At 46.2% G+C, this 12,137-nt stretch overlaps 1 protein-coding gene across 4 annotated transcripts; it reads left to right on the forward strand.

Annotated features, from left to right (window-relative positions):
* The first annotated feature begins 55 nt into the window (after positions 1–55).
* Positions 56–12,096, forward strand: CARD9 (caspase recruitment domain family member 9). 4 transcript variants are annotated; one of them, XM_075170726.1, is made up of 13 exons: positions 56–1,086; positions 2,962–3,185; positions 4,301–4,438; positions 4,879–5,204; positions 5,619–5,798; positions 5,993–6,145; positions 6,630–6,755; positions 6,878–7,069; positions 7,628–7,669; positions 8,292–8,337; positions 9,754–9,824; positions 10,579–10,673; positions 11,488–12,096. In XM_075170726.1, the coding sequence occupies exons 2-13, from the start codon at positions 3,002–3,004 to the stop codon at positions 11,594–11,596; spliced, it is 1,662 nt and encodes a 553-aa protein (XP_075026827.1). In that variant the 5' UTR covers positions 56–1,086; positions 2,962–3,001; the 3' UTR covers positions 11,597–12,096. The 4 variants fall into 4 exon arrangements, with proteins under 4 accessions (XP_075026827.1, XP_075026829.1, XP_075026828.1 ...); XM_075170728.1 differs by having other exon boundaries at positions 10,579–10,661; positions 11,500–12,096; XM_075170727.1 differs by having other exon boundaries at positions 5,996–6,145.
* The last annotated feature ends 41 nt before the right edge of the window (positions 12,097–12,137 follow it).

Raw genomic sequence — 12,137 nt, forward strand, 5'->3', positions numbered from 1 at the left:
GCAAGAGCAAGCTAATAGAGGTACTGTATCTTTTTTTAGTGTAAAGCTAATTTAATGCCTAACAAGAAGCACAGGCTTAGAGAATCTCTGAGCATCTCTGCCCCACTCCTAATGGTAACATGGAGAAACTCTCTAGAAACTTAGTAAGCAGAACAAAGAGTAGAGTGGGAAGCTAATGGGAAAATGTGTCATGCTACCATGGTATCAGAGCGTGTATGTTCCCGAGACTTTTTTAAAACAGACTGTTAGTGAGTTCTTGTTGCAGCTACAGTTCTAGGACTGTGGGAAGGCAGGGAGGCAGTCAAAAGTATGATGTTGATGCTTAACATCATCACAATGCTGCTTGCTGTGCTGCTCCTTTAATTACTGTTAGAGCCACAGCCTGTAATTTGGGAATCGTGGGTTATGTTCCTTGCTTTGCCAAGACTTGACTCCCTTTCCCTCAAAATAATTATGCTTGAAGCTTAAGGACATCCAAAATTAGAGACATCATTATAGAAATCATACTTTTCAGCTGAACTCTAAACCAAGAGAGAGTTCTTGCTGCCACCTGCTTTCCTGTATAAAGATGTTATGTTAACAGCTGAAAGGCCATTTGAAGAGCCTCTTTCTTCTCTGTGGCTTGTTTTGTCCCCTGAAATCAGCTGGACAGACCTATGCCTGTGACCTTCACTCTTTTTAGTCTTTCTGACCATTACACAAAGAAACTTTCTGGACCCTAGCTGGTATTTCAGTGGTACAGATTGGAAAACAAAGCCAGAACGAGTCTAAAATCAGTGCATATGTAATGCTGCTGACTCGCAATGTGACTAGCGTTTTTCTCCTTCCCCATCACCCATTCTGGCTTCCCCTTTTTTTATCTCCCTCTTTTTTTTTTCCCCCCTCTTCCCTTTCCTGTCTCAGAGTATAGCTATAGTTTCCCCTTTTCTCTTTTCTCAGACCAGTTTTGCTCCTGGAACGATCTTTGCTCTAGCCAGAATATAAAAGGAGGCTGCATGCAAGACAAGTTTTCTCAGAGACGGGACACAGTTGAGTGTTGCTAGACCAGGAGAGGAAACAAGGAGGCTTTTGACTGCACAGGCTCAGGTTGGTCCGTGTAATGCAGAATGGTTTATATTAAAAGGGAAAAATTTTTTTGTTTTACAGCTCTGAGGTAAAGATGTGGTGTTTATCAACAGGGGAATGCATTTCTTGTGATCTGCTGGGGCTGGTTTTATGTCAGGCAGAGCAGAGTATTTTCTCCATGATAAGTAATGACTAGTTCTATGTCAGTCCAGCTCATTAAAGTTAACTGACAATGTAATGTGTAACAAGTATGTGCTGAAGATGTTTGGAGTCTTTCTCTGTGTTGGAGCAGAAAAACAATGAAGGTTTGAGATGACCTTGGAGAGAGATGGAGTAAGATCTGTGTGAAATCCCAGCCCTGTATAGCTGCTGATGGTCAGAACTCTGTTCCCACGCTCCGGCCCCCCAAACAAGATGACTAAAAACGTGAATACTAAGGTTTCTGGCAGCCTTCCTGAGCCACTGAAAATGACAATGGCTACTGCAGTCACCTCATACATGTGATATAAGCGTAGTAATTAATGACTGGGATTTCAGAAGGTACTCATTATGGAACAGTCTGACCAAAAGGGGCAAAGAAATAATAACGCCAGTTTCTTACTCAAAAGACAATGAAGCCTGGGTATAGAAATGTTGGGTTTTCTGCATCTGTTTACCTGCATGCTTCCAGGCTGAGAAGAAGTAGTTTTTCTGACCCTATGGTTAATAGCAGGCTCTTATTGGGAAGCAAGTAACTAGTAACCTCAGAGTACAGCTGCTGCGGGGGAGCACTGCAGCAAGCTCCCACCAAACAAACACACCGAAGAACTCTTCATCAGTGGGAATGCTTCCATGGCCTCTGCCTGACTCTGTATGTTAGTCACGCGGGTGGTGGTTGTGAGCATAAATTGCTGAAGTGGCACAGGTGGAATCTGTGAGGTGGATGTGAGAGGCAGCTGACCTTATGGTTTCCTAGTGCATGATTTGCACCTCTGTGTTTACACTGAAAATCGTATACAGGTGTGTGTTCCCCTTTGTTGCACATGGGTAAAGTACAGCATGCAGAAAAACAGCTTTTGTATGATTACAGCTGAACGCAGTTAAGGCTATCGCCATTGGGGGTTTTCACATAGGCTTTTGTGGGTGTTAGATTTAGTGACTGCGTGGTCAGACAGAATACAGGGATCTCTCAAATGCTGGGAGATGGAGAAGGAAGAGTGTGAACTGTTCATAAAGCAGAGACAACAGCTAATTAGGAGAGCTTTAAAGATGTTTTCACTTCTTCAGAGGATGCTTTGTTTCAAATTGGAAGGTTGCGGTTTGCCATCAACTTATCCTGTGTTGCGTTCCACCCTTTTTGTGTTGTTTATGGGGATTAAAGATTTAATTCTGAGCATCTAGAGAACCCATGGTGAAGTCCGTGAGATTTGACAGCACTTTCTTGGGGTATGCTGTTGGGAATCTAGAGTTAGTTGGATTTTCCTCTATTCGTAGGGCTATCAATGACTTGCCTATCGCCAGTGGACCTGTTGCTAAATAGTTTCACTTTCCTCTTGGAGTGAGATCTGGGATATGTTCAACTGGTCAGAGGGAAATCACCAAGCTTTGGTGACTTCCATTTTCTCAGAATTCCACACTAGCTCTCCTTCACGTATGTGTCAGCAGCTAGCCTTGCAGCTGCTGCTATCTCCAGTGTGGTACCGCACTGTTCTTTCAGGTATGGCTGTAGTGTATCACCATGTTCTGCAGGTGATTCGGAAGCCCTGAGTTAAAGACCACATGGGAGATGTGTTCCTGTACCTAAAAGGCACTTTTCCATTCTCAGTCTGCTAACATACTTGGTTTCACCACCACCTCCCCAACTACTCTAGGAGGCTCAGAGTCTGCTTGTTTGTTTTCTGTTTTTGCTTTTTCTAGACAGGACAATACTGCTCACTAATACTTCTCACTCACCAACATGTTGGAAGAAGATAATGATGAGACATGTTGGAATAACCTGGAGAACTTCCGGGTGAAGCTGATCTCTGTGATAGATCCTTCCCGTATAACACCCTATCTTCGCCAGTGCAAAGTGATCAGCCATGATGATGAGGAACAAGTTCTTAATGACCCCAGCCTGGTCATGCGCAAACGGAAGGCAGGTGGGTGAAGTGCAGCCTTCGACTCTGTAGATGCTCCCGTGCTCTGTCGGCTCTTCGGAACAATTGGGACAGAGTGCTAACGGACTGGGCCTGAAGGAACGCATCGCTTCTAGGTTACCATCTGCCTGTGTTTAGACACAAACGTTGTAGGCATTGCTATGCAGCCCCTTTGCCCACCCTTTCCCCACCACATCGTTGTGGGGAGAGGAGGAATGGAGATGGCTCAATCGATGCATTCCTGAGCTGTGTGAGGGTAACGGGAGCACAGAGGGTGTGCGGCCTTTTGGTGTTCTGGATCTCTAGATCAGCATAAGGGAGGGACTTGCTTTGGTTTGACCCACAAGGCTATTTTGTGTTACAATTTTGCAGGGGGAGATTTCTGAGATTAACGCAGCATGTATTGTCCTTCATTCCTACCTTCTGGTGTTTGAGGGAACGCCGGCAGCAATTAAGTAAATTCTTTGTGACTGTTCTGTACAGTCCTGGTCTTCTTCCAACCAGAGAGAATGACAGAATTCATTATGCAATTTTGGATTGGATTAACTCTTATTGATAAATTACTGAGGATCATTGAAAAAAATTTATTTTCCCTGTTTTCCAGATTGGAAAACTGCAAAACACAGAAAAGAAGCCCCCTGAGCTTGATTTGGTACAGAGTATTTCTAGACAAAGTAGGGAACTGAGCTCAAAGGATCTCTTAGGCTTGTCTCTGCTACCTCTCTGGTTTCGCACAGTGTTCTTACACTAGTGGCCCTTTTTTCCCCATATTTGCCTCTGGTATTTGGAAGTGGAGCCTCAAGCTACAGAAACTGTCATGGTGCTTTGTTTTAGCTTACCTTTTCTGTAATTACCAGCAGGATAACATAAAGTGCTCTTCTGAGATCTGCTTTTTGCACCCACTGTAGTAGGAGCTAGGTACAAGGGTTAAGTTTTAACTGTTCCTTCACGGTTAAAATACTTTTGTATAGTTACTGGGCAATTGTTAGGATTGGCTGGGGGATTTGATCCCAGGGACTTTAATCTGCATGTGGAGAAAGTGGAGCAATTTTTTGTTATGTTAGAAATAGGTACAGAGATAAATAAATGAATAGAATATCCTGTTGCTATTATTTCAGGTGTTCTTCTGGACATTCTTCAGCGAACGGGACACAAGGGCTTTGAGGCATTTCTGGAGAGTCTTGAGCTTTATTATCCACAACTGTATAAGAAAATAACTGGCAAGGAGCCCAGCAGGGTTTTCTCTATGATTATAGGTAATGTTTGTGTTCTGAAAAAACAGCTCTTCCTTCGGTGTTGCTGTGCAAATTAAGGAGGGATTCACCTCTGCCTTTGCCTCTCCCCAGCTTTGGTGAGCAGAGTCGGGAGCGTTCCCTGGCTTGCTCCCTGTGTGCTTCGGAAGGGTTCTGGCAAGAATGGCCCTGCTGTCTGGCGTCACAGGCTGGACCTGGGAGGGTGGAGGAGGAAGCAGAAGGATCAATTCTTCCTTCTGCCTGTTCTGTCAGCGACACTGTGGTGTAGAAAGGCACAGAGCAGGGCTGAAATGGGGGATAATTTGATCACACGTGTCTTCAGGGTTTGTATACTTGTGCATGGCATGTGATGGTCCCGAGTGATAAGTGGGTGGGAACCTGTGCTGTATGTGTGTCCGAGGAGCAGACGGGACAGCGGTGGCTGATGCCTGCCCACCAAACAGACACCGCTGGGGAATCAGGCCTGAGCCAGGTCCTGATGAACGAGATCATGAAGCTGCAGAGCACCGTGCAGGAGGAGCGGCGGAAGGCCCAGGAGCTTACTGTGTGGCTGCACACCAAAGAGGACACGATCAGAGAGATGTGGGTGAGGGACAGCCTGCTCCGCAAGCACCAAGAGCGGGCGCAGAAGATGAAGGAGGAGAGGGACAGCCTGAGCAAGGAGCTGCGGAAGTGCAAGGACGAGAACTACAACCTGGCAATGAGCTACGCCAAACAGAGCGAGGAGAAGAGCGCTGCCCTCATGAAGAACCGGGACCTGATCCTAGAGGTCAGTCACCCTTTTCTAAAGCTTTCCCCTTCTCACCTGATCCCTGGAAGGCTGTGCTGTGCACCAGACTTTCTTTGCCTGGGATGGTCTGGACCAGGCCAGCATGAGGTTCTGTGCATCTTCTCTAACAGGTGGCATGTCTTGGTGGTCCCTAGCTCAGCCCACGTATTACAAGTTATGCTGTGAAGAATTAAGAGTCTTCCTCTCATTCAAGACTGGGCCCTCTCACAAGAGTAACATGTTGTATTCATTTAGCACACAGGCAGGACTCTGGTCCCCAGAGCACCGAGCATCTTGAGGAAAACAAAGCTGGGGAGAAACTTGCCCCATGTGTGTCTGGGGAACAGAGTGAGAACTGCTTTTGCAGGCCAGGGTTTTCTCTTTGTTACCAACGAGCTCTGAACCTTCTTGTAGATCGATCACTTGAAGCACAGCCTCATGAAGGCTGAGGATGACTGCAAACTGGAGCGTAAGCACACTATGAAACTGAAGCACGCCATAGAGCAGCGTCCAAGCCATGAGGTGATGTGGGAGATCCAGCAGGAGAAGGAGTTGCTCTTGGCCAAGAATCAGGAGCTGGAGAACACTCTCCAGGTTTGTGGGGGGGTTGGATATGGACTCCTGAGAAGTGATTATTTGTAGCAGTCAGGGCAGTGGTGGGGCTGCACTGAAGATTGTGTGGGTCAGCTGTGGCCTTGTTCTCCCAAGTCAAATAGAGCACATGGGACTGTGGGAGGAGAGTTAATACGGAGTTAGATGGTCGCTGTATCTCACTTTTTTTTGTCCAGCAGGTTGCCAGGGAACAGAACTTGGAGAAGAGCCTCTCCAATGAGACTCTGGAGAATGACTGTAGCCAGATACTAGAAGAACGCCGGGAGCTGATGAACACCATTTACAGCCTTCGCAAGGAGCTGCGGCAAGCCGAGGTGCTCCAAGACAAAGTACGTGATGCATTGCAAGTTCCTGCCGAGGGTCAGTGGGTAAGATAGGCAGATGAAGCACCTGCAATGTCTTGCCTATGGAGCAGAGGAGCTGCTCAGCAGCAATCCTTGCTGCTCCTACTCTAGTGTCTGTGTTACAGTTTGTTGAAAAAAGGCATGCTAATCTTTTAGCATTCTGTGTCTGTGGCATTAACTGTTACCTGTTAATGCCTGTGTTAAGTAACAGTCCCTGCCTCAGCCTGGAGGGTAATGGGAGCTTTAATCATGATTGACAGCTTAGGTACATGTAAATCCATCATGTTAGCAGTCCTCCTAGTCATGTTGACCTACCTTCTGGTTGGCCTTGCTCCAACTGGACAGTCTGGCTGAACTTTCACATTGCACGGAGGTTTGGCAATAGCAATCTGTGGCACAGAGCAGAAGTGGTGAGCGTCTAGCTCGGGCTCTGCCCACAAGCGGGGTGCGTTTGACCTTGTCTCAGCAGTATGCAGAGGAAAAAGAGATGCTTGAACTACAGTGCACGTCTCTGAGGAAGGACTCCCAGATGTATAAAAAACGGATTGAAGCTGTCTTGCAGCAGATGGAGGAAGTGGCTTCAGAAAGAGACCAGGTGATAAAACATTCCTCTTGGAGCTGCTGCTAATCCCTGCTTCGCTGCTTGAAGTGGACAGATAATATAACCCTGAATGTACTGTTGTGTGACATGCCACGACATGTTGTCCCTTACGCCAGGCACTCCTGTCCCGAGAACAGTTCTATATGCAGTACTCCAAGAACCTGGTTGAGAGGGACGCTTACCGCAAGCAGATTCGGGAACTGGGGGAGCGATGTGACGAAATGCAACTGCAGCTCTTCCAAAAGGAGAGTCAGTTACTGGCTACTGAAGCCAAGCTGAAAAGGTTGCAACTGGAGCTACCCACACCGGTATGTCTGCGGGGTTGTCATCTGTATGACGGGTGGGGAAGCTGAGTATTGGGCCAGAGCGGGGCTGTTCGAGGCCCTTGCACCTAACCAGTTCGAATTCAGCGGGCAGTGGCCAGCTGCGTGGGTAACCATTTCTGTGCAAATGCTGAGTTTAGAAAAATGAAAGACGTGATGGTTCCTATTACCTCACCCTGGTGCCAGGCATGGATAAGCTGGACTGATGCAAGCTGAGGCCTTCTGTATTTGTGTTTAGAGCATGTCCAAAGATGATGCGGGGATCCTCAACCACCAAAGAGTGAACTCTGTTTAGACACTGTGTATGAGCCATTTGGATGAAATGGGAGCAGGGTGTAAGGCTGCTAAATTTTCTGGAATGACATAAGATATAATTTAGTTAATGTGGCATCTTATGTACTTCATCCAAGTGGTCAGACAGGAGTGTAGGAGGGAGGAAGTCCACACTTCTCTGTTTTCTGGAGTTTTCAGTCTCCTGTATATTCCCTTACTACCACGTCCTTGCTTATGAGGAATGATTACTTTATATTGGTTTTATTTCAGACCTCTGACCTGGATGATACCTCCTCCAGAGATTCCCAGGAAGTGAGTAGGGCGCCTTGTTTACCTTTTACTTTCTTTTGGGATGGTTTCAAATTCCTCACTTGTGCTCAGTTCCCTAAGTAATAGCAGTTTTCAATCCACGGCTCAGGCTCATTTCAGTGATATCAAAAAGTACAGAGGCAGCAAAACAGACCAGTGACAGAATCTCCCTGTGTCCTGAGATTTCTAAGTGTAGGACACAGTTACGGCATTAGTCAGCAAGACTTGTTGAGTCTACGCAAATCAGGGGAATTGAATTATTTGGAGTTGCTTCTAATTGTCTCTCCTGTGGGAGAACAGGCAAAAATAAGTCTTACCTTGGGGACATCTGTAGTAAAGAGTTTTCACTTGGTTCATAACTTCAATGTAGAAGTGATTGTCACATTGTTTGGAGGCTGAAAGTATAAATGAGGCCAAAGGAACTGGATCTATTCATGGAGGATAAATCCATGAGTAGATCTGTCACTTCTGGCTCAGTCTCCTGTTTTGCTGACAGCAAGATGCACTAAGGAAATGTCGGTTCTATGCATGTCCTGTTTCTTATATTCCTCCATCTGTTCCTAGCTACTGTGTGAGACAGAATAAGGGGCAGTTCTCATGTTCTTACTTTGTTTCTGTCCCATAGCTTACTCTTCACGGTCATCTAGATGAAGATACACAACCGACTAAAAGTAAGGCTTTTCTTGGGAAAACGCAGAGTAGAATTCTTGAGAGGATAGTCCAGTGTTCCAAAGGGACAGGAAAAGACATTCCTGGGTTTTATTTTTAGTAAAGAACAAGTAGTCTGACTGGTGACTCAGTTTGTAAGAGATACTTCTCAGTGGGGTGTGCTTGGCACTCTGAGCAAGACCTCCTTGAGATGACTCAAAATAGGTACCCATAAATCAAGGCATTCTGTCATACCACCATCTTTCTCACCTATAAAAGGGAGAACATGTCCCCACATGCTGGGAACAGTGAATGCTTGTTAAGCTTTTTTGAGAAAAGGCTCCACATGCTGTCTTTTTACTACATGGTCTCTGAAAGGGTCTTTCATATAGCTGAATGACCTGGGAAAAATTAGACCATCTTAGGACCTCGAGTTGGTTTTTTTTGTGAGGTAATCTGTCTACTGAATTTGTCCAGGAAAAATCACCTGGTGCCTTTGAGAAACAGCTCCTGGGTGTCTTCCCCCACACACACTCTTCTTGCATTTGTGGCAGAGCTGACAACAGAACAAACATCCTTCCACTTCAGCTGGACCATGTGGCTTTCTCCAGGGATTTTTCCCTCCCCTCTTCCCTTTTATGTTGCAGGCTATTTTCACAAAAGCAGAACCATGGCGTTAACACTGTCACTGGTTCTGTTTCTGTGGCATCCTCAGTGGAAATGATTCAGCAGTGTGGAAAGGAATTAATAGGCTCCTCTAAGAACTTGAAATTCTCTTTCAAAACATGTTGAGAAAGGAAGAAAACTAGCACAGTAGAAGAAATTTTCTGTTTTGATCTCCTGGAAGATCTAAATAATCTTTTCAGTCATTGAGATGGGAGATTTTTCAACACTGATCCAAAAAGCCTTTTATTATTATACCTCGCTCAGTTCAAAAACATGTATCACAATACCTGATCACTACCTAAGGAGTTTCACTAAAATACGGTCTAATGTTAAGTGCCTTGATATGCACAACTTAGTTGTTGGGGAACAGGGACAAATTATGGCTAAAATAATTATTAACATGATTTCTCGTGGTGACCTCTAACGTGATTTTTTTTTTTTTAATGATGCTAAGCAGAGGTGCTGGTTTTCAAAGGTTCATTTTGCTCCTGCATGAGCAGAAACTGGAAAGCTGCTATCTCTTTCTGAGCCTGATGGGGAACTCCATCATCCTAAGTAAGATTCAGGGTTCAAGTAAAATGAGAAGTGACTCGTGCATTGATCACAGGACTGAATCCTGAATGTTTTGGCGCTTGGTTTCAGTTCTGCTGTTGACTCTGTGTAGTGCTGGGCAGCTGTTACATTACAACTATTGCTGCTTGACAAACCGGCAGAGGGAGAAGTTATTTTGCAATGGCAGCTATGACTAAAGCTGTGATTTTTCCTTCTCTTAGAAGATTGCCCCAAAGGACAAAACCAGCAATTTAGCACTCGAGAGAGCAGTCTGCCTCCAAAGTCACCCAGTGTAAGAGAATCTTTGTGGGCTCTTCTTTACTATGACTGGGGTTTGTGATCTTTGATGTTCTTGTTAATGATGGATTTACCAGGTTTGAGAAGCATGTAAGCAGCTACTGCTTTTCCAAAATCTGAGCACTCTGTGCAAAATTCACCCTCCAAAAAGGGTGACCTCTGAACAGCAGAACACTTACGGTGGTTATTTCTCCATCTGTGCCTAGAATCCTCTTCTAATTACTTTCTGGCCTTCATCTCTGGGTATGGATGTTTTCCAGTTTAATTGTCTGCAGTATTACTGTTGGTACAGGAAACAGAATCCCAAATTTACAAATGGGAGAGAATGAAGATGGTAAAACTATGTGAAACAGATGTATTACCATCCTGCGCACACAATAGTGGACAGCCCAGAAATGAACATGCTGTACTTCATTCTGCTGGCCCAGGCAGGTGCAGGAAGCTAGCTGTACGCAGTGGATTGCTTTCCTAGATGAAGGTTTTGGTAGTGAACAGTTGTTCTTGGTCATCTGAAGGCATAGGTTCCCATTTTTTTCTCCTTCATTTAAATTCATTGCATGAACAAGTCAGAGAGGACACATGACCAAGCTTATTTGGGTGGTCTGCAGCCTTCTACCCTGAAAGGCCAGATGCAGCACACCAGCCTCAAAACGGGCCACCTTTGCAGAGCAGGTTTGCACTACCTGGTGCTAACATCGATCTGATCTTCAGAGGAATCCAGTTCATATTTGTTTGAATTTTTTTTCCAGTTCAAGGAGTGTGGCTTAGCCAACGAGGAACTGGCAGAAAAGGAGCGGAGGAGGATGAAGGACTGCTTTGAGCGCTACCGAAGGTCTGGACTTTAGTAAGCAGGACTAATTTAGACATACCCGTGTGACTTAACTGATTAGCTTGTATGTATTTCCTCTTTTCTGTCCATGCCCTGTCCCCAAGCTTGATTCATGCAGGACATAAATTCATTACAGATCTTATCTTCAGAGGCTCATGCTTCTAGCTGAACTGGTTGAGACTCCTATTTTAGTACCAGAGGTAGCCAAGATAGCAATGATCGCCTTCGCTCTGGACCATGCAGATAGTTCCACAGCAGGGTAGTGGGGGTGGCTCCAAAGAATTGCTAGTTTAATAAATTCGATAGATTTCTCCTGTGCGAGTGAAATCTGTCTGATACTGCTGACATTCAAGATCAAGCTCCCATGACTGTGAATGGGAGCAGATTTCCCCCCTCTGTCCTCTTGAAACGCTTGTTTGAAGGCCCGTTCTCCAAATGCCTCATCTCTTCACTGATCACTGCCTTTATGGAGCATGAGACCAATGAAAACCTTGTAAAATAGGGACCTTGGTTCTAGCATTAGATAGAAGTGCTCCTAATGGCACTGTAAACAACCCTTCTGAGTGTTGACAATACTGTTTTTATTAAAGAAAGGACTTTGGGTAGGATCTCTTGGGTTCTTCAACTAAGCATCAGCAATATATCACACTTCAAGAAATGTAAGAATGTCTTCATCAATTTAGACTAATTCTCTTTACCCTACGCTTGCTAGCACTCACAGCTTATGTTGGGTGTGATTGATACATACTGAACCTCCCCAGTAAACTCCCCAAAGCATTCAAATGCCACCTGTTCGCAGAAAACATGAGAAAAAAAATGAAACGTCTAGTCTTGTTTCCAGAAAAAGAGCAATGCGAAGGGTACCGAAGGACCGACACCACGAGGCCGACTGGGAGAACACCACCGGCAGCGACAACACCGACACCGAGGGCTCCTGAGAGCGGGAGCCGACCTGCGAGGGAAACACCAGCCTGGTCTGGGGGCTGCCGTGCCCTCCGTACTTCTCTCTCAGTGGACTACTTAGATTTTAAAGCCATCTAAACAAACATTTATCGGAAGTTAATGTTTGTAATGGGACTGTATTTCTTAGCTCCGACGTCCTGTCATCAATCCCTCTCTTGGAAAAGCAGTGCTGCGAGAGGTGTGCGGTGCACAAATAAAATAAACAGGATTAAATGGTCAAGGGCCCAAAGCCCCGAGGCCGCGTGTGGGCGCTCGCCCCGTGCCCCACCCGCTCTGGGCTGCTCTTTAATTAAAGGCGGGCCCCTGGTGCGGCGCCCCTGCGGCCCGGGGAGGCCCAGCTCCTGCAGGGAGCTGGAGGAGCCTCGGCCTCTGCAGGGAAGAGGAGGGCTGGGGGCGCTGCTCGGTTCCCGGCCCCCGACCGGGGCCAGCCCCGGGCCTCAGGCCTCCCGCGGCGGGGCGGGCGGGCCCGGCTGCCGCCCGCCTCCGACATGGCCGCCGCCGCCTCAGCGCCCGCCC

Source organism: Calonectris borealis, chromosome 21 (genome assembly GCF_964195595.1).
Source record: "Calonectris borealis chromosome 21, bCalBor7.hap1.2, whole genome shotgun sequence".
Lineage (NCBI taxonomy): Eukaryota > Metazoa > Chordata > Aves > Procellariiformes > Procellariidae > Calonectris > Calonectris borealis.